The sequence below is a fragment of the Stegostoma tigrinum genome, chromosome 45, assembly GCF_030684315.1.
Source record: "Stegostoma tigrinum isolate sSteTig4 chromosome 45, sSteTig4.hap1, whole genome shotgun sequence".
Taxonomy (NCBI): Eukaryota; Metazoa; Chordata; class Chondrichthyes; order Orectolobiformes; family Stegostomatidae; genus Stegostoma; species Stegostoma tigrinum.
The window spans coordinates 2,214,970-2,237,172 of record NC_081398.1 but is presented as its reverse complement, the minus strand read 5'-3'; the positions used below and the strand labels follow the sequence as shown (position 1 = coordinate 2,237,172).

The 22,203-nt window shown below is 43.6% G+C and overlaps 2 protein-coding genes across 6 annotated transcripts in view; both read right to left on the bottom strand.

Moving 5' to 3' along the window:
• Positions 1 to 1,059: 1,059 nt before the first annotated feature.
• LOC125448781 (eukaryotic initiation factor 4A-I-like) lies at positions 1,060 to 8,322 on the bottom strand. The gene is made up of 11 exons (XM_048524312.2): positions 8,164 to 8,322; positions 6,556 to 6,607; positions 5,599 to 5,731; positions 4,811 to 4,950; positions 4,435 to 4,603; positions 3,921 to 4,030; positions 3,276 to 3,419; positions 2,858 to 2,995; positions 2,544 to 2,633; positions 2,159 to 2,238; positions 1,060 to 2,040 (listed from the first exon to the last, which is right to left on the bottom strand). The coding sequence occupies exons 1-11, from the start codon at positions 8,187 to 8,189 to the stop codon at positions 1,896 to 1,898; spliced, it is 1,227 nt and encodes a 408-aa protein (XP_048380269.1). The 5' UTR covers positions 8,190 to 8,322; the 3' UTR covers positions 1,060 to 1,895.
• Positions 8,323 to 10,289: 1,967 nt separating this feature from the next.
• Positions 10,290 to 22,203, bottom strand: part of LOC125448721 (uncharacterized) — a 50,345-nt gene continuing 38,431 nt past the window's right edge. For 3 of the 5 annotated variants that reach the window (XM_048524200.2, XM_048524199.2, XM_048524201.2), the window contains one exon: positions 10,290 to 11,292. In XM_048524200.2, coding sequence (XP_048380157.1) covers positions 11,089 to 11,292 — 204 coding nt within the window. In that variant the 3' untranslated portion in view covers positions 10,290 to 11,088. Of the gene's footprint in view, positions 11,293 to 14,467; positions 15,646 to 17,061; positions 20,136 to 22,203 lie in introns of those variants that run through there. The other 2 variants (XM_048524203.2, XM_048524202.2) reach the window with 2 other exon arrangements.

Below are 22,203 nucleotides of genomic sequence, written 5' to 3'. Positions count from 1 at the left end.
GAATGTAATGAAGTCAGGAGCTGGCGACCCAGGCAGGACACAAACTAGCCATTGCTGAGCTAGGTGCTGCTTGATAGGACTGTTGATGACACCTTCCATCACTTTATGATGAGACTAGACTGATGCAGCAGATTACCTGTCCTGTACACAAAATACAGGGCAATTTTCCCCACATTGTACTAGAAGAGGTAGGGTACAGGAGTAGCAAGTTCTGGGGACCACTGGAAGAGGCCAAGATGCATCATCCATTTGGCACTACTTGCCAAAGATTGCTGTTAGGCTGAAAGGGGGCTGCGGGGCACATGCAGGGGAGGAAGAGAAGAAGACGACAGAAGGATTCAAACCCAGGTTGCCAGAGCATTAAGCCAAGTCTCCAGATAAAAACAGTAATAAACAATAGAACTAAACCATCAATACATCACCTGACTGTCAAAACACTTTCCCCAGCAGCTCAAGAAATTCAGCCCTAGGCATATCCAATCTCCCCAAAAAAATCCATTTTGGCCCATTTGTTCTAGCCTGCTGTCCCCTTTCCTTCCAAGGGGAAAAAAACAAATCACTCACACCTCAAAATGCATTTTTAGTCTTTGTACCCCTTTTTAGAAACAGGTTGGAATTATAGGGACCATGCATTCAAACCACATGTCCATTGTCTAGAAAGCAGCTACTTTAATGTGTGGCTGGAATTGGGCCTGATCTGCAGCATGCTGCTGAACAAGTAAAATAGTACCACCTTAAGAAGGTCAGTGAGGCCTCAGCTGTAGAAAAGCAAGTTGGTTTTGTCAAGGAAAATGTAAGTTGAGGTCAGCATCAGGTAGTACATGAAACCTGTAATGAAGCCCGGACTGATTATGTCAAGGGAGACCAAAGCTTCCTCTTGAGCCAGCAGGAATCGATTGAAGACTGTTACCAAGGGACAATGTATGGTCTTTGGCAACATTGGTTCAGAGCTGGCTAATTTGTTTAAAACTGGTCTGGAGGTCACATCCAAAAATTTTACCAACATCTCTAATCTTGCTCTGCACTGGAGCAGTTAGTGAAAGAATGTGAAGACAGTGCTGAATCTTATACCAAGTTTAATGTTCAATAATACATGACTTTATAAAGTGCAACAACCAAATCCAGGCGCACAAGAGAACAGATACAGAGTACTGTGGCCATGAGGAATGGAGTGGGAAGCCCCACCAACAGGCACTGTGCATATGAATCTGACAAGCACATGAGGAGTGAAGATACACAGCCCACAGCACCAACATGCAGAGTAATAGCTCTGTGCAGGCATCATCACCCACTACAGGTTTTCCCACTCTGGGTACAAATCCCACATACATGTCAATTCAACCCCTGTTCCAAAGCCCAAAGTTAAAGACCACTGAAGATTCCCAGGACCATGCATGTAAACAAATACAAATTTATTGAACAGCATTTAATAAATACTATACAGACAATGCAAGATTTGTACATGATCTCTGTCCATGATTAGCACACATTCTAAGAATGATATCCCCCACTGCTCCAAATCCCAAAAACATTATCCTGAAGTAAGCTGGCTTCACATAGTTGGCAGACTTCAAACATCTGTGATACTTCCGAGTCCGCAAATACATCGTTACATGATGAAAAATATCTAATGCTACTACATCTAAGAGAAAACTGGGCCTGAAAAAGTACTTACCCAGAATCTTTAATGACCCCATAAGTATTTCCTCTCCCCCCTTCATTTCCAGTCTGAACCTTTCAAAGAGGAGGAATGCTTCCAAAAGCAAGCTGATCACCAACAGTGTTGTACGCAATATGATCAGTTCTGAGCATCCGGGTGACACTCAACACCGAGTAAAAAGAAAAAAGAACCTGTGACTGTAAGCCAGTCAGCATTCACAGCCTCCAATACCCTATCAGATCAGATCAGCAACATTCATTGGCATCTCATCCACAGTAGTGTTGTAGAATGACTCAATGTCACGGAGTGTTCGCCTGTCCTCCTCAGTGATCAGGTTGATAGCAACCCCTTTCCGTCCAAAGCGGCCTCCACGGCCAATTCTGTGAGGGTAGGGAGTGAGCACAAGGAGGCAGAGTGATGAGAGAGTGCACAGCAAAGTGCCTGCAGTGAGGCAGAAGCACCAGCCAATTGTGGAAAATAATTGCACACACCACTTACCTGTGAATATAGTTCTCACGGTTGGAAGGCAGGTCATAGTTGATGACCAAGGATACTTGCTGCACATCAATTCCACGAGCCTAAAACAAGACCAGCAGTTCTGTCAGTTATGGCAAGCCAGAAAGCTGCACACCTTTCAGACAGAGGCCAGCAGCTCCCAAACACTTCCTTTGACTTAACCAGATTTTAGCAAACTTGTTTTAAGTCCAGAATCTATTGCAGACCACAGTCCAATATTCCAGCAGAACACCAAAATCCAAAGCATATGAAACAAAAGGCCCTCCTCAGTTCTGTTTAAAACAATCCTAGCAGATCACCCCAATAACAAGTCATAGTCCTTCTCTGGTAGGAGGCTGTTACCACTCCGAGCACTACTTGAACTCACCAGTAAGTCAGTAGTAATGAGCACGCGGCTAGATCCAGACCGGAACTCTCTCATAATGAGATCCCTCTCCTTCTGTTCCATGTCACCATGCTGTAAAGAGATGGACCATCAGTTGGACACCAACACAAACTAACTTCTCAATTCATGGGGCAGGGAAGGAGACAGCAAATACCTCAGTGGAAACAATTGCTCCCAGATTTGGTCACCAGAGGGAATGCTAGAAACAGGGGTAAGCTAGTCTAACAATGGAACACAACATTCATGAAGGGAAATGGAATTCCAAGATCATTCCAACATTTGATAATATTTCTCACCAGAGCAGAAACAGTAAAGTCTCGTGCAAGCATCTTCTCAGTCAGCCAATCAACTTTTCTCCTGGTGTTGATGAATATAACAGCTTGTGTGATGGTGAGAGTCTCATATAGATCACACAAAGTGTCCAGCTTCCATTCCTTGAAACAAAGGCAGCAGGTTTAGACAGCAGTACAAAATTAACTTCACACTACTACATTCACATACCCAGCACCGAGACACATGCTGATCTGCTAATTTTCTTGTCAACTGCATTTTAGTTGTGTAAAACCACAAACTGTAATCCACAGTGGAGAGCAGCTTGTCTCTCTACCAGAGAGCTAAAACCAAGTAGGGAACAAAGCCCATGTTGAAACAAAGCTTTCTGGACAATTTCATTAGCGCTTTCCTAGCTGAAGTATAGGTCCCAATGTGTCTCACCTCTCGCTCCACATTAATGTAGAACTGCCGGATTCCCTCCAGCGTCAACTCTTCTTTCTTCACAAGAATACGAATTGGGTCACGCATGAATTTCTTGGTCACTTCCAGCACATCAGAAGGCATTGTGGCAGACAGCAAAACCACCTACAAGAGAGATAGAAGACTATATTCAGATGCACTGACCTGCAGTCAGGGCATTCAGTGATTGTGCCACCACATCAATAGGTGAAAGCACTGGACATTAAGAAAGAGGTCCACTTCCCCCAAATCAATGTGGGTGGGGCATTAATCTATGTCCCAACAAATCCAGCTGTCATTGGTGAGAACATCAGATTTAACCAACATTCCCAGCTTCAGCAGGATGCTTGCAGAGGACAATTTATACTTCAAGAACAGAAACAGCTGGAACGAGGATGAGCAGATCTCAAGCTCTTAATGGCAAACTGATCCTGAAAACCCATGTTACTCAACTCCAATGTGCCTGATATTCCAGATTATCCTGCTCTGCACCTGGAGGGTGGGTCCCACAAATTGTCAGGAGTGCCCAATTTAATCTCCAACTTGTTTTAGAGAAGCCGCAAACATGATTTAAACCGTGCAAGTGTCTCAAAATTGGGACACTGCTCTAGCAAACAGCTGCTGTACCTGAATGGATGTGTTGAGTTTCTGGAAAATTTCATATATTTGGTCCTTGAACCCTCTGCTCAACATTTCGTCTGCTTCATCCAAGACAAACATCTTGATGTACCTTGTAGCTAAAGTAAAAAGGTAACTGTTAAAACCAACCACTCTTCCCCACTAAATGAACCCAATGATATCTCTGAACCAGATAGGAGGCTGAGCTCACCCTACCCCCAAAGCACTGCATCAATAAAGATATATCACTTCATTCAAACGAGTCACTTCACCTTACGAAGGCACAGTGCTCTGAAAGCTTGTGATTTCAAATAAACTGTTCTGTTGTGTGACTTCTGATTTTTCAGTGAAGACAACTATCTGGGCACAGCCAAAAACATGGGCCAACTGTTACTGATGAACTGCTTCTTGCACTGAAGTGTGCAGTTAGAAAGCACTTTGAGGTGTGCAATATACAACTATGCAGCTTCAGCCATTTCTAAAATCCCAATCTCAAAATTAAGCTTCCCACCCGAGTACTTACAAAGGTGCTGCCGATTCATCATATCAAATACACGGCCTGGAGTGCCAACCACAATGTGGGGAGCCTCCAGCTGAAACTTCTGCATGTCCGATCGGATACTGGTGCCACCAATGCAGGAGAAGCAGGTCCCACCCATGTAATCACCCAAAGCCACTATAACTTTCTGGATCTAAAAGTAAAGAGACAGGACTTTACCTAGGAGCTTTCTGCACATTTAGAGTACTCTGCAAAGAGGTCGATAAAGCTAGAGATCAGCAGTGATGGCCAAGTGACTGAAAACTGCACACACAGAAATAATCTCTGCACTGGCCATGGACCTCCACCAATTCAAAGTTGCATGCGCAAGCATTCTGCCAAAAACCAAAAGGAGCCTTACCTGTAGGGCCAGCTCCCTTGTTGGGGCCAACACCAAAGCTTGTGTCTCCTTCAAGCCCACATCTAACTGCTGCAAGATAGAGATGGCAAATGTGGCAGTTTTGCCAGTACCTGACTGTGCTTGGGCAATGACATCATACTCTACAAGAGGGAAGGAAGGGCACAAGTTACTGAGAATTACTTTCTACTGTTCAATGCAACTGCTCAAATCTGGGGCAGAAAGCATGCAGCTCCCATCACCAAACCTAATGTGCTCATCTCTCTTTTTGGCCCCAAACAAATTAATGGCCAGTTCTTCTGTCACTCTGACAAGATCATTCATTCCCCACTATTTTGAAACCTGCTGATTCCACTCCAATGGTTTATTCCTTTAAAAAATGATCAGCTGCTTGCATGCAACTTGTGACCATAATATGAACCAGTACAGATTCACTATTGGAACACACTGGGATGAATAATGGATTCATTAGTATACCCCAAGTCAGATTAAGTGACAGTACCACAGCAAAAAGGTACCTCCTTGCCCATTGACTGGGGATAGAGTCAAACCTCTAAACTGGAAATCAGCATGAAGCAGTGCAATACAGATGGAAATATATCACACTGCATGCTAAAGCAATTCCTCATGTCATGAAACCCAGCCCTTTGCAAGAGGTCTCTGCATAGCTAGGAATAAACTTCCAAACACATGGCAGTGCTAACTGTTCTTGAGAAGCACTCAACGCTGTGATCACCTTGTAACTAAAAATGCCCTTGTGACTGGCCAGGAAACTTCAGTGCAATCCCTACCCCTGATGCAGGGAAGAATGGCTCGCTGCTGGATGGCAGATGGCTTCTCAAAACCATAAGCGTAGATTCCACGGAGCAGGTTTTCCCTAAGGTTCATGTCATCAAAGTTGTCAACAATCTCAGTCCAGTTGCTCTGCAAATGAAGCATTCAAAAGGTCAATGGAAACAAACAGTACTTCAGCACAACTACCACCTTTCAAGCACTGATTGCACGAGAAACATGAAAACACCCCCTTTGGAAGGTACTCTCCAGGGCAGTGTTAGAATACCAACTACCAGAGGAAACAAGACCAGTTAATGTTTTACAGCATCCGTAGACATTTCTTGAAGGAAAACCAGCTTTTGATCCCACAATGGTCCATGAAGACATCGCTCAGTCACACCAAGGCAGTGGAGAGCAAGAACAAAGGGATACCAAAGAGACATTGCAATCATTCTGCTGGGAACAGTCTCCTGCTACACTGCATTTTCACGAAAAATGTTCAGCATCAAACAGATAAATATTGAGTTAGGAATGGAGAATCTAGTACTAAGGGACACATTGCCCTGGATAGGTGTTCACTATTTGGGACTGAGAAGGGAAGAACTTTCTCCAGAGGCAGTGTCTTTGAAATTCTCCTTGCCCAGGGATTACAGATTCACGATGTAACAGATTTCAGCACATATGGTTGCATGCAATAACTTGTGAGCTTAGCATGAACCAGTACAGATTCACTATTGGAACACACTGGGATGAATAATGGATTCATTAGTACACCAAGCCAGATTAAGTCACAGTACCACAGCAAAGGTACCTCCTTGCCCAATGACTGGGGGGACACAGCGTTATGCAACCCAGAGTGTTTGGAAATACCATTCGCTGAGCAAACTGGAAAAATAGTATACATTTCTGTAGCTATGAATTCAAAGCTACTCACCACCACATTCAGCCCATAGCCACGGCTTTACTTCACTCACCTCAATAACACCCTCAGGTTCCATTCTATCAGGACCGCCATGATCATTAGATCTGAAAAATAAAATCACTAACCTCGTTAGATCCTGCAACATTTCAAATTAAGATAACGTTTTAAAAAAGAGGAAAGGCTGAGGAAATGCCAAGGCCCAGAATGCAAGTCCAGACATTACTCTGAGCAGGGAAAAGAAAGCAAGTGACTGTAGCAGTGACATACACAGGGTCACTCCAGATGTCAAATAACAAATCAGCAGCTGAACTCACTTACAAAAGACAAGTATTACACAATTGTAAGAAAAGGGAAGATACTTGTCACTACTGGTCAGAGGGCTCAAATTCCTGACATACAAATGGGATGTAGAATTTAGCCTCAAACTCACCAGGCAAAGTCCACTGGCATCTCCACAGGGTTTGATCACATCTGTAAAATTCCATCACAATCCTAAATCCTGAAACCCCCCCCCCCCCCCCCACAGGATACAATAACACCCCCGTATACCTCCTCAAACCACTTAGCAGCATCACCACACCATTGCATAATTGAAACCCGCACACAATGACAATCACCACAGCCTTATGAGATTCCTTAAATCTCACACCAGGTATCATTGCACTGTTTAACTTCCTGTGGCACCCCACAGGACATCACCCATCATCCCACATCCCTTATACAATTCCTCAAGTCCAAGCTCCCCAATACCCCTATATAAATTGTCAAACCCCCCCTACACTGGGTAGTATCACATGCTGTGTGAACTCAAAAAAGCCCTGTTCACCGGGCATCATTAGGCCATTCATTAAATCCCATCCCGCCCTTGCCACTTCCTCGAACCCATGCGGAACGAATCACGCATGCGCAGAACAGGACCATGCGAAGCCAATGGCGCAGGTATCGGGGGTAAGAAAGCGAGCAGCACGGCGCCTGCGCAGTGACGGGGCACGAGAACCTGCCCAAGACCACCACCCCCCCCCCCCCCAAAATTGGAGTGGAAGCACGGATTGTACAAGAGGTCTGCGCAGGCGCAGTGCGGCGCTTCCTTTCAAAGCACCGACCTAACTCCATTGAGGATTCCCCCCCCCCCCAAATCAAGTTCTCCCCGTCCCATCCACCATCTCTCACCATGTGGCGGTGCCGGTAAATACCACGGGTGAGGGGGGTAAAGTGATTAAAAGACCCCTCCATTTTATCACATGGCGGGGGTTCACGCGCACACCCACACAACCACCCCCACCCGTCAACCTTCGGACAGTCCGCCGCTGGTTCGAAATAAAAATAAAACGACCGTTGGTTCCAACGGACCAACCGCCAGTCGCTCGCGGGCGAGACACAGACACACAGGGTAAGGCCAAATAAAAAGACTCTCCCCTTACTTTATTAAGTATTTTTGAAAAAAAATGCTTTACACCGGCTGGAAATGTAGATGGGTGTGGGATTTAAACAGAAAACCGAGACGACGGCGAAACAAAATCTCCCTATTTTCCTTTAATTCCCAGCGTCCGGCCATTTTGTGGCACGATTTTTCCCCCCTTCTCACTGGTCATTCAACAACGAATTAGGTTTATGAATGGAGACCTATTTCCACACCTAACTCCCTCCCTATCTCTGTTACCTGTATTCCGCGCCGTCTTCTGACATTATAAATACTCCGTGTTTTGGGGAAAGAATTAATATCGACAAGACTTCAATTTTTTTCTCTTTTTTTTCCACCCCCTCTTTGAACGCGCCTTCAAGCCGCCGCGCCCGCCACAGCAGAGAGAGCGGCCTCGCTGCCGACTCTCCTTCTTATAGGCGGCCGGCCGGCGCAGGCGAACCTGCTGGCTGCGCCGGCCCCGCCCAGTCCCTGCGCTCCGATTGGTCGCTGCCCCCGTCGCTCAACAAGTATCCGCGTCCTGGTTGGCCCCGCCTATGCGATGTCCCGCCCCCGCCCTGACGTCAGCACCTTTCCCCGCCCCCGTTCAGCATGTTCGGTTGAGACGTTACAAAGCGATCACTTCCGGAAAGAGAGAGGCAGACAAAAAAATGCCGTTTTAAAAATTATTTCAGGGCCGCTGGTGCGGAGAGGGGCGAAAGTTCACCGTTTTGCAGCCACCTTTTGTTTCGGGTTGTAAACTGTGCCTCTCCCCGGGTTTAGTATGTGATGGATTAACTGGGTATTCCCACTCTGAGGTGACCACGTGTCTGGGACACCTCGTCACAAAGTCCCATTCATTAGCAGACAAAGGAATGCGAGTTGACATTCAGGCCCCATTCAGGTGCAGAATGCCCTACAAATCGCGCAAAATTTACAGAAAGAAAATTTGGTACTCTTCTGGCAAGGGTAGAATTGCCTACCGGAGATGGGGGTACGGTGGAGAGATTAAGAATAATACTTGGAAATTAACATACTGAAACTCCATTTTGAAGTATGCAAGATGAGTCAGACTTGCATGTTTTTTTTCAGTCTTCCTGGTGTATTAAGCAGAGGTTCATTGAAGTTTAACCAGTTTGACTCCCAAAGTAGGGATTAGGCGTTGATGTTTGGCCTAGGAGCACCCTATATCTCGGACTGTTAAAAGGATGTGGAGACTGGCCTAATTTCTTAGAAACTTTCAGTAGGTGATCGACAGGTTAGATGTGCAGTTTCCTGCTCCTCTGATGCTGCTTGGCCTGTTGTGTTCATCCAGCTCTATACCTTGTTATCTTAGATCTGCCGTTCCAACGAAAAGTGGTCTGTCTCCTCCAGCTGTCAGTGTCAGTGCGACTGCCCCAGATTTTTGCATATATGCTACGATTTGACCCTTTGGCTAATTTAGGACCTGTTTTGTCCTGGGCAGTAATCCACACTTTGTTCAAGACCCTGGCTGGCACCCCAACACCCTGTTCAAATTCACGCCAGCATCTCTGATAGCATAGTGCCCCGTTTTCTCAGCCAGAGTTTGTCATCCAGGTCAGAGCTGTGGTGTGTTTAAAACCATGTAAATTAAAAATTAGAACTGGCCAAAATTTGGAGTTTCGATGGAATTTAACATAACAAGTGTGAGGTTATCACTTTTGGTCAGACGAACAGAAAGGCAACTTATTATCTAGAGAAGTGTTTAGAGTGCAGAGGGATCTGGCTTTCCTTGAGCATATATCAGAGAAAAGTAGCTTGCAGTTAATAGGAAAGGCAAATTGAATTTTGGCATTTACTACTAAAGGGTATAAAAGTAAGCAATTGTTGCTGCAGCTGCACAAGCCATTACTGAGAGTGGATCTGGATTATTTTGTATTAATTTGGGCCTGCCTTTAGGAGGGGTGTAATGTATTGGAGGCAGTTCAGATGAAGTTCACTAGATTAATTTCTGAGATGAGCAGTTTGTCTTACGAAGAGATTGAACAGTTTAGGCCTATACTCTGTAGCGTTCAGAAGAACAAGAGGAGATCTAATTGATGTATATATAAAATGCTAAAGGGATTCATGGAGTAAATATGGATAGGATGTTTCCTTATGGGGTAATCTACAATGAGAGGTCATAGTTTTAGGCCAAGTGGTAGCAGATTTAAAACAGAGATGAGGAGAGCGTAGTTCTCTCAAATAGTTGTGAATCTGGAATTCACTACCCCAGAATGCAGTGGATGCCAGGACGCTGAGTAAATTTAAGGTGATAGAAAGAGCTTTTAATTAATAACATATTGAAAGGTTATGGAAAGTGGGTAAAAAAAAATTGAGTCGAGGCCAAGATGATATCAGCCATGATTTTATTGAATGGTGGAACAGGCTTGAGGGGCTGAATGGCCTACCCCTGCTTTTAATTCTAATGTTCTTAGAAGTTATTTAGCCCCTCAAGCCAGCTCTGTGATTGGATAAGATCATGGTTGATCTGAAGGTACCCTCAACCACCCTGTCTTGATAACTATTGATTCCCTTGTCCATCAAGAATCTTTCTAAAGTAGAAACAAAAAGTATCAAGCAGCATCTGTGAATAGAGGAACAGTTAATGTTTCAGGTCTGTTCCTGATGGAGGCAGAAATATATTGGGGGTTTTATGTTGTAGAAGAAAAGGGGGAGGATCAAGTGGAACAAAACAGTAGCTTGTGGAGGGAAAAAAAGGCAATGGTTGTAGAGAAGCAAATTAGATCTAGAGTAGGTATTAATAGCAGAAAATTGATCGGCTCTTCTGAATGCAAAGCCACAGAAATAAAACATGGGGCTGACGTGGGGTGCTGAGTTAACCAATATGGTGGACAGAGTTCACATCTGACGTTCTTGAACTCAACACTGAATCCAAAAAGCTGTAAAATGTCCAAATGAAAAATGAGGTGCCGTTCCTCCAGCTTGGTACTGGACTTCACTGGCACACTGCTGCAGACTGAGGAAAGATGATAGCAGGATTGGACATTGAAATAGTAAGCAGCCAGAAAGTTGGGGTCATGCTTGCAGACTTTCTACAAAGTGGTCACATAGTCTGCTTCTGGGTGTGGCCAATGTTGAGGACATCAGTTTGCTCTCTGATGAAGGGTCTAGGCCTGAAACATCAGCTTTTGTGCTCCTGAGATGCTGCTTGGCCTGCTGTGTTCATCTAGCTCCACACTTTGTTATCTTGGATTCTGCAGCATCTGCAGTTCCCATTATCACTGAGAACCAAGTCCAGATCCTTCCTTTTGCAGCCCAGCACATCCAGGCATGTTTCTTCAGTCTGTGTTTAAAATCCAAGTTGGTGGTGGAATATGGGAAACAGTTGCAAAAAGACTGCTTACAGCAAACCCTTGTCCCAGGAGTCTGAAAGAGAAGTGAGAGAATATTAAGACCGTGCTGGTACATTAAAAGCAGTTCTACATAAATCCTCTCACCCTCTGAAAGGCACATGTTTGTTGTAGTACTGATGAGGGAAATGGTGATGATAATGGCTGAAAGCATGGTCTGAGAACCTCTTCTTGTGTCACCAGAGTTTGACGTACACAAGTCTCAGAGGAGAAAAACCTGTTGTTGAAGGCCTTAATTCATATCTGTGAAACCATATGATCAGGAGATGCTGCAAATATACTCACATCTCCAGAGTGTGTGGTACTGCTTACTGCGCAATTCCTGTCCACGCAGCAAGTGCTCACATTTGCACTGATTAGATGAAACAAAGAAGCAGGCGGAGACCATTCAGTCCCATAACCCTGCTTCAGCATTCTAGATCATTTTCCTGCACTGTCCATATCCTTGACAGCTTTAATAACTACACATTAATTAATCTCTGTTCTGGGTATTCTCAAGTACTGAACCCCCACAGTTCTCTGAGGTAGGGAAATCCAAAGATTCATCACCCTGTGACATTTCTCACCTTAATTCTATACAGCCTGCCCTTTAATTTGAGACTGTTGCTTGGTTCTATTCATTCTGCTTCTACTCTGTTAAACCAAACTAACTAATGACTACTGGATTAGCCTACATAGAGGCAAGGGAAGCAAAAGTTCCAAGATAAATGAGGCAAAATTGCAGCTAAACCAAGCCTTTGAGGTAGACCTGTTCATGTCTGTTGATTCCCAAGGCGATAAGAACAGTCAATTGATGTGCCTGACCGATTAGATATGGATGCTCTCTAATTACCGGTTTCTTGTATAGTACACACTTCAGCCTCAGCCTTTATCAAATTGTTTTTCCTAAAGCTATTTGGACTCAGTGAAGTGGCTCTGTTCCTCTGTCAACAAAAAAAATCAATGACTCCTCATCACAGAATCTATCAATACCTTCAGAGAAACCAAGGCTTTGTAATACAAAAGTTCATTTCATGTTATCTTTGTGAAAAAAAATTACAGCATGTGAATATCATTGAGCAGGCCAACATTTACTGCTCATACTTAATCCCCCATGAAAATGGCAGCAAGCTGTCTTCTGAACCACTACAGGCCCTGTGGTGGAAGGACACCTATGCTGCTTTTAAGAAGGGAGTTCCAGGAATTTGACCCAGTGACAGTGAAGGAACAGCTGTTATCATTTAAAGTCAGGATCGTGGGCAGCTTGAAGAGGAACTTGCAAGTTTCGGTGTTCCCATGCATCTACTATCAGAAGAGCTTTGGTGACTTGCTGAGGTACATCTTGCACAGGGTACACACTGCAGCCACTGGGCATTATGATAGAGGAAGTGGATTTTGACAGTGGTGTATGAGATGCCAACCAAACTATATGAAATTTCCTGAGCATTTTTGGCACTTTACTCAGCCAAGCCTTTAACACTAATGGTAGTCCCAGTCTATGTTTGGAAAACAAAATCTCCTACCACAACCACCCTATTAGTCTTACAAATAATTGAGATCTCCTTACAAATTTATGGTGCACAGGCTATGAGGGGACAAAAGGTGAGTTACCCACTGCAGGATTTCTAGCCTCTGACCTGCCCTCATAGGCAGAGTATTTATATTGTTGGTTCAGTTCAGTTTCTGATCAACAGTAAAGTGGGGAATTCAACAATAGTATGATAAGGGGCATTAGAGATGGTCATTGACTAGCATTTGCAGCATATGTTACTTAGCCCTTTATCAGATGAATCTGAATGTTGTCCAGATCTTGCACATGGACTCTTTAGTATTTGAGGAACTGTAAATGGTGCTGAACCATTAGTAATAAAAGCCACACTTCTGACTTTAACAGTGGAGGGAAGGTCATTGATGAAGCAGCTAAAAATGGCTGGACCTACAGTCCAACTGTTATAACGGTCTGAGGAGAAATATAGTAAAAGCCAAATTTAAAGGCAAGTAGAAACAAAGATAAGCCTTTTGTTGTCCTCAAATTAAAAATGCTTGTAGCAGAATGTTCAAGTGTTGACATACTGAGTCATTAAATGTAGGTTAATTTTAATGATTTATGGTATGCTTTGCCAGACAAAATTGAGTTTTAAAAGGATCTAAGCAATAGAAACCAGGTAACTCAGCAGAAAGAGAGACAAGTACACTGACAGATGATTACAGAACAATTTTTCTTCCCCTCACTGCAAATTGCAAGTGTAAAATGCCCACATACTCCAGGTTAGAGACCATACTTCCAGGAGGCCAGAAATTGTAAGAAAAACAGCACCTTTCACTACCCATTATCAGAAGTTGAGAAGCAGCAGTGCCATTTCAATATCAGAAGCACAGCAGCCAATTTTCAGACAAGGTCTGATAAACTATATGATGCTAACAGGTATAGTCAGGGTAAAAATAGGGAGGATGTTCCTGATGACTGGGTTGCCCAGAACTAGGGGTCACAGTTTACAGATAGAGGGTAGGCCATTTAGAACTGAAACTAGGAGAAATTTCCTCATTCATATTATTGAGTCTGTGGAATTCTCTGTCACAGAAAGCATTTGAGGCCAAAACATCATACTTTCAAGATGGAATTAGATATAGTTCTTAGACTTAAGGAATCAGAGTGCAGGGGAAAAGGTATTCATCAGCCGTGATCATATTGAATGGTGGAGAAGGCTCAGAGGGCTGAATGACCTACTCCTGCTCCAATTTTGTATGTGGCAGTGAGTTCTTGGTATCCACCACCCTTTGGGTGAAAACATTTTTTCTTCAATCTTCTTTAAAACCTCCTCCATACTTTTAATCCATGCCACCTGGAAACTGAACCCTGTACTGAGGGGGAAAAAAATTTATTTCTATCAACTGTATCAGTGTCCCTCATTTTGTGCACCTCAGATTCCAACCATCACAGCCTATGTGATCTCTCCCTTCAGAGCTGTGAGGAATATCACAACCAATTAGGACAAGAGAATGGTTTTTGTAGATTCCCAGTGACTTGCATTCCTAAGAGTCTCTGTCTCAGAGAGGAGTACTAGAGGGTAAAATGGTTCAGCAAAAACAGCTTAGGAGCACCAGAGAAGTTTTTGGGATGTGGGGAACACAATGTTCTTCCATCAGCAAAGATACCCCTCTCATCATACTGGACACTGCTAAATAGATCTCACCAGAAACCACATTTCAGATTCTTTATATGCTCAAGACTCAAATCTTTATTGTGTCAATACAAGGGATAGGAAATCCAATTCAATACAACTGTGATACTCATACATGAAGAATATTGGCAGCAGGAGATTTAAACAACAATCAACCTTCATGTCTGCATTACATCGGATATACTCAAATGTAAGAGAACCCGTGTATAAGATGAACCCACGCCATCCCACCATCTCCCACAATCAGTACTCAAACAGCATGAAAAGTAACTGATAATCTCTCACACTGACATGTCGATAGGGAACTGCATCCCAAGAAAGGGCTTCAGGTTTGTTGGGGAATAGAGAAACAGAGGATTGTTTTGAACGAGTATGAAGTGACGCTATTCAGTCTAAGAGAGACAGAGGTCAGAAGCAGATCCCTATACTCCCCACAATGATTAGAACATCTGACGACTCCTCTCCAACCCATTTTCAACACCCTATTAACCAGTTTCTCAATTTGTCGAGTAACCAATGCCAGTCTGGGATACAACCTGAACACTGGGCGTTGGGCTTACATAGACATTTTTGGCTTTGGAAACATTCCCAAGTCAAAATTTCCATCACCACTGGGAGTCCATCCATCTCGGTTTAATTTGAGCTGGCAGCAAACACATTATCACATATCAGGACGAGCAATGAGAGAATTTCTTTCCGTGGGGATGGAGGGGCTGATGGGATTAGCAAAGTGGGGTGAGAGAATTCTTCCCCTTCCTCTAGCTCCTGTTTTACTAAGCTCCTAGAGCAATGGCTCCAACATGCCAGGACTAAACTGGGTGCACTTATACCTTTGGATTGTTCAGCTTATTGTTGACTGCATCAGTTTCTGAATTCTATTAATCCTCCCTTCCAGAATCCCATTTCAGAAAATGAACAAGGTCACATGTTGTAGTGTTGGAGGGATAAAGCTTGGAACGTCATCCTTAAAATACTGGTGGAAAAAAAATCTCAGAATCCCATGGAACACAAAATTGCTGTTTGAAATCTTCAGTCTTTTGCATCTGGAGATCCAATTCCTTCAGTTAAAGGGCAGTTTTAGTGAAGAGGACTTATAGCATCTAAGCCATCTCAAGCACCATGCCAGAAACTGTTTCCATCGTTGCTTTTCTCCAGATGAAGACCTTTCAACTTGTAGCGTTCCTCTTTCTCCTCCCTTACTCCCTCTCCTGTCCCAGAAGTGAGTCAATGGTATGATTCGATTCCAGGATCAGCATGCAATTAAATCAGTCACATTTTCATCAACACAATAACAGCACATAAATCCAGACCACAATTACATTCTGGCTCTAAAGCCTAAAGAGACCAAAATATCTTTGAGAACTTGACAGAGTAAAGTGCGACTCCAATACAAAAGTAAAATTCTGCAGATACGGAAGGCTGATATCAAACAGAGATGGCTGGAAATACTCAGGTGGTGGTGGTGGGGGTGGGGGGGGAAGAGGAAAGAGAGAGAGAGGGAGAGAGAGAGTTAATCCAAAGATTATTTACCTGAAACGTTCATTCTGTTTTTCTCTCCATAAATGCTGCTGAGTATTTACATGCATTTTCTGTTTTATTAAAGTGTAATTTGAGTCGTGAGGGGGTGGCTGGGTTTTAACTCAGTGCTCCAATAGATCTTATAGGCACTTTGGAATCTCACTCCAGAGTTTCTCTGAAGTTGAGAAAGCAGCTGCTCCTACCTGCACTTTCAAACATAGAACATTCACTGACCAAGTCCAGTGTGTATGCACCGTAATCTCAAATCACCAGGCAAGTGTCTTGCTGACACTCTATAAAATCGACAGCACCAGCAACACAATATCATCAACAGTTGTTACAAATCTAACAGAACAGTGTGTTACTGTGCTTGCACAATAGTCACAAAACCCCAGAGATGTGAAGATATGTTTTTGCAACCTCCACCTTCAAAGGCCACATCAGCTGCAAACCCATCCCCCTTATCTTACAATTTTCTTGACTTCCATTTGGACAGAGATTTGACAAATAGAACAAAACAGAACATACGGTTCTCACCCTTCCAGATTCAAAGGGCAAACTCAACACAAAACAACAAGGTCCTTGACTGTGTATTTCAAAAACATATCACTCCCATCATTTAAAGTGGATGTGAACACTACAGAGCTGGATTCACTAAAGCACTCAAATGTAAACCAGGTACAAGTTACACTGCTTATTAAAAAAAATCTGACAAGACAGGTTTAATGTGAGCCAAATTTCTGCATATGATAGTAAGTGCTGGAAATCTCTCACCTTAATTAGTTTCCATGTTTGCTTGTTCCACAACAAAGTTATCACTTAACTAGAGGCAGATTCAAATGACACACGAGCTGAAAAAAATCAACTCACTTCTGTGTAGTAATTCCATTGATTCTGACAAATTAAGATGCAGTTCCACAGTAATGTGTTTCAGAGATAGTAGGAACTGCAGATGCTGGAGAATCTGAGACAAGGTGTAGAGCTGGATGAACACAGCAGGCCAAGCAGCATCAGAGGGGCAGGAAGGCTGACGTTTCGGGCCTAGACTCTTCTTTCTGGAGGAGGGTCTAGGCCCGAAACGTCAGCCTTCCTGCTCCTCTGATGCTGCTTGGCCTGCTGTGTTCATCCAGCTCTACACCTTCCTTGTTGCCACAGCAATGTATCCAGGTTTCAGTTTGAAACTCCAAAATATTATGTTTGTAAATGTGACCAGAGTTCGAGGGAGGATAGAAATGTAAGAGCAGGTGGAAGCATGCAAACCATCAGTAACCTCCCAACAATCCAGCGAGAGGTTTGACTGTTTATAGATTTTCTTCTGCATGTTCTATTTTTAACCATATGAGGATCACACTTTTTAGTGAAATGATAGGGTGCTATACAACAGCAATTAACTTACCAGACAGAGGCATGGGGAGGAAGGCTGACACAGAAATCAGTTTCACACACAAAATTCCACTGGCTTCAAAACTAATTGCTCACTACATTACATGGAGGCAATTAACATGAAACAATTCGACTGAGGCCAAGTAGATTACGGCAATCCCCCCCCCCGCCCAACCATGCCAATATTGGTGTTTACTGCCTAAACATAAAACCTTGACTCCAAACCAGGAATACTCCTGCTTGCCTCCGCGCCCCCCGCCAACAAAACATATGGTAAATAAACCAGATCAAAAGTTTGCAACAATTCAACTGTTGCTTTCTTCTACTCAGCTATAGGATTGTCATGTTCACATCTGAATTATGTTGCATGTAGTTGCAGGAGTTAAGGAAATCCTTGTGTTATGAAAATTAAGGTGACAAATGATTGCGATTGCAAATGCAGGAGAATTAAGACTTGTCCCCCAAAACCCCTATAATTAGGCAAGTGAATCTGCTGTTTAATTCTCCAATCAAAAACTAAGGTCATTAATAAAATGTCATTTAGAGTATTAGGGATGTAAGATCAGTATCAGTTTTCGCAGATTTAGCCCAAAATAAAATCTCAAGCCTTTGAATCATCTCACTTACTGAGCCTTCACCTTTCCATCTCTAGATGTAAAAAGGTTTCAAGATTAACTCAGTGTCTTTAAAAGTACCTTTTAAACCCTTCATTATATTCATGAAGCAGCCAGATAGTACAGTGAATGCACAAAACAAACATAAGGAATCACACCACAGCATGTTAAATACATGCACTGAACACTTTCCAAGAACAGCTGACACTGCCTTTCTACAATTTTAAATTTCAATGAAGTATTGAGGGGTGGAATATTTTCCCAACATCATTATCATCAACATCAAGAACTCAAGTTAGGTACAAATGGATTTATACCAAGCAAAGTTCCCTCAATCCTGTCCCAACAGAAGTCCCTTCAATCCAAACACAGAACAGTAATCCCCACTGACAGTTTCATTTCCAGTTTGAGTACGGCTGTTGATTAAGTAGCAATCTATAGTAAGAACCCATGGTCATTCATACCTGCTTTGCTCCACTAAAGTGCTTTATATTCTTGTCTGTTGTGGATTTGAACTTGAGACCGAGAGATGAAAACGTAAAGTGAGCAATGTTGCTCTGTAGCTCTGCATTTGGGAGTGACAATAGGAATAGGTGCTAGCAATGCCCAAACATCTCAAGGAACTGATGTTCAGATTGGCAATGAAGGCACCATAAAACACATTTCATAAATTAAATTTAAAGAAACTAATTTTGGGAAGGAACTTTCAGCTATCCATTACCACATACCACAAAGATGGATGAGTGCAATCATAGCTGAAATGCCACCATATCATTCTGAGTTCCCACTTTAAATAAAAGATGAAAAGCTATCCAGTATTTTATTCTTTAGACCCATACTAAGCAATGAGAGATAGAGGTACAGGCAGAAGGTAATCCATTTAATGCTTATCATGCTGAATTCATTTGATAACAAAGATTTCAAGTAAAACCGATATTCCATCAAGTTGCAACTCACTACCCCCATCCCAACTAAGTGCCCTATATTCTTCATATAGAAACACAATTACTAATAATGGTAAAACTGAACTGTGTGGACACTTAGAAGGATGCTTGGCAAGAGTACTACAGTTGTTATGACATAACCAATCAGATTTTTACCATGGGTGTTGGGAGCATCATATTGTTGCACATTGCTACTAGACACGCATTTAGTGAGGTACATGAGGTTTATGGTGTCAGGCTACTGCAGTTTACTTCTCCATTCAAAAACAAACCCAAAGGCTTTACAAATCCACATTTTGGTCACAATATTAAGTCCCAGCTTTTTCTTTAAACATACAAACTGAAAAGGACATCATATAGAACATAACATCAACGTCTTTAATAGGATTTGGTGGATTTGGACAGTGACTAACCATCACTTTCAAGTTAATTTAACTGAATTTCAATAGACGCAACCTCTTCTTATACTCAAAAGCTTCACAGGTATTGAAGACAGCCTACTCTCCTCCTAATGCCACTCCACACAGCAGTAGGCCACAACCTTTCTTTGACTATCAGGGGCAATAATGTCAGTGTAGCCATACAAAACAGGCAGCACCATGTTCCCTCCCCTAGCCATCCAAAAATGAGAGACTTCTCTGCACCAAGCCACTTGGTTTAGGCTGCTGACTGAGAGCTCCTAGAAAATAGTTCCAAGTGACAAGCAAGCCTCGGAACTAAAACCTGACAGTCCACATGGAGAGTCACCGATCCTGCATAATCACTTTCTCCCCTAATTCACAGGCCAGCTAATGGACAGCTTTAAAGATGCTAAATATCCAATGCCTTTATGTGAATCCATTGCTGCCTTTTAGTCCTGTGATCCTGGTTTAATAATACAACATTGTTAACCAGAATTTCAAATTTGAACAACACTTAAATAATTGAAAAAATATGGCATAGAAAAAAAAGTTTGCTTGTTTAAAAAAGGAAAAAGAAAACAGTTTCATGTTTCAACACATTTGAAGACTGGAATTGTTGAATCAAGCCTTCTTGTGCCATCTTTGTAATGTTCACAAAAGGATGCATTTTATCTGGTCGGTCACCCAATGTTAGGCTTGTGTCAGCCAATTTCTGGGAGCAGGCTCTTCACACAGTCAGCTTGCAGTTGCAAAGTTCCTTGTAGATCTGGCGCCGGAGCTTGGGCATGTCCTGCTGGGTGAAGCTGAACGGTTGTCCCAGAGCCAGACACTTACAGAACTGAAACAACAGACATTACTTTAGCAAAGCTGCGCATTTAGATTTTTAAGTATTTTGAACATGTTCCCTTTGGCACCAAAACTCCTATCTGTCCTCATTTAAAGTGACCATTGTAATCTTTTGCTGACGTTTCGGGCCTAGACCCTTCATCAGAGAGGGGGATGGGGTGAGGGTTCTGGAATAAATAGGGAGAGAGGGGGAGGCGGACCGAAGATGGAGAGAAGAGTATAGGTGGGGAGGTAGGGAGGGGTTAGTAGGTAGGAGATAGAGGTGCGGCTTGGGGTGGGAGGAAGGGATGGGTGAGAGGAAGAACAGTTTAGGGAGGCAGAGACAGGTTGGACTGGTTTTGGGATGCAGTGGGTGGAGGGGAAGAGCTGGGCTGGTTGTGTGGTGCAGTGGGGGGAAGGGACAAAGTGGGGAAGTTCCGCCATCTACAATCCGACCCCACCACCCAAGACATTTTTCCATCCCCACCCCTGTCTGTTTTCCGGAGAGACCACTCTCTCTTCGCTCCACACTGCCCTCCAACTCCACCACACCCGGCACCTTCCCCTGCAACTGCAGGAAATGCTACACTTGTCCCCACACCTCCTCCCTCACCCCTATCCCAGGCCCCAAGATGACTTTCCACATTAAGCAGAGGTACACCTGCACATCTGCCAATGTGGTATACTGCATCCACTGTACCCGGTGTGGCTTCCTCTACATTGGGGAAACCAAGCGGAGGCTTGGGGACTGCTTTGCAGAACATCTCCGCTCGGTTCGCAATAAACAACTGCACCTCCCAGTCGCCAACCATTTCCACTCCCCCTCCCATTCTTTAGATGACATGTCCATCATGGGCCTCCTGCAGTGCCACAATGATGCCACCTGAAGGTTGCAGGAACAGCAACTCATATTCCGCTTGGGAACCCTGCAGCCCAATGGTATCAATGTGGACTTCACCAGCTTCAAAATCTCCCCTCCCCCCAGTGCACCACACAACCAGCCCAGCTCTTCCCCTCCACCCACTGCATCCCAAAACCAGTCCAACCTGTCTCTGCCTCCCTAAACTGTTCTTCCTCTCACCCATCCCTTCCTCCCACCCCAAGCCGCACCTCTATCTCCTACCTACTAACCTCATCCCACCTCCTTGACCTGTCCGTCTTCCCTGGACTGACCTATCCCCTCCCTACCTCCCCACCTATCTTCTTTTCTCTCCATCTTCGGTCCGCCTCCCCCTCTCTCCCTATTTATTCCAGAACCCTCACCCCATCCCCCTCTCTGATGAAGGGTCTAGGCCCAAAACGTCAGCTTTTGTACTCCTGAGATGCTGCTGGGCCTGCTGTGTTCATCCAGCCTCACATTTCATTATCTTGGATTCTCCAGCATCTGCAGTTCCCATTATCATTGTAATCTTTTGTTCCCTTCCATTCACCTGAACCAGTTCCAATGGTAATGAGGTGACTACCTCACAGTGACAGTCTCTAGTTAATACTCTTCCTCACAAGAATAAGCATTCTGCTCATTGCCACTCTGTAATGATCTTGATTCTATTGACGGTCTGAGTTTAAACTATGAGTCTGACGTCAGCTTATTGCATAAAGGATTTCACGAGTGAGGCTGGTGGATCTGGCTTCAAAACAAATTGGAATGAAGGAGGCAAGAACTGAACTTAGTCAGTTTTCTACAAATAAATCGTTGGCCATTCAACATGCTCTTAACACTATGCCTCAGGCATCTTCTAACTACAGTGAAAGGGTATTAATTAGTTGGATACTGCACTCATATGACCAGATGATCCAAAAGATCCAAAAGATTCCGTGCCCATCTTTATAACGGGACACGTCACCATTGACACTTTTTATAAGCCAGGCACATTATCTGCTAATTGGGCCTCGGCATCTGAGCTGTTGTACGTGGAGTTTGCTTCCGTTTAAAAAAAAACTGAAAAGTCAGTCAATAAAGGCAGATATAATTTGCAACAGTGACCATAATATTAATAGAATAAACTTGGATTTGACAAGGGCATAAGGAAAACTTGTGGGTATTTGGAAATTGCTGCCTGGTTTGGTGGTGGAGGCCTAAG

What these genes read in the sequence shown, in the direction of transcription:
- LOC125448781 (XM_048524312.2), bottom strand. Translation starts at nt 8,189, where the DNA reads ATGTCAGAAGACGGCGCGGAATACAG. An exon ending in GAAGACGGCGCGGAATACAG is followed by an intron (nt 6,608 to 8,163) that starts GTAACAGAGATA and finishes TTTATTTTTCAG; the next exon opens with ATCTAATGATCATGGCGGTC. An exon ending in AACCTGAGGGTGTTATTGAG is followed by an intron (nt 5,732 to 6,555) that starts GTGAGTGAAGTA and finishes CTTCATTTGCAG; the next exon opens with AGCAACTGGACTGAGATTGT.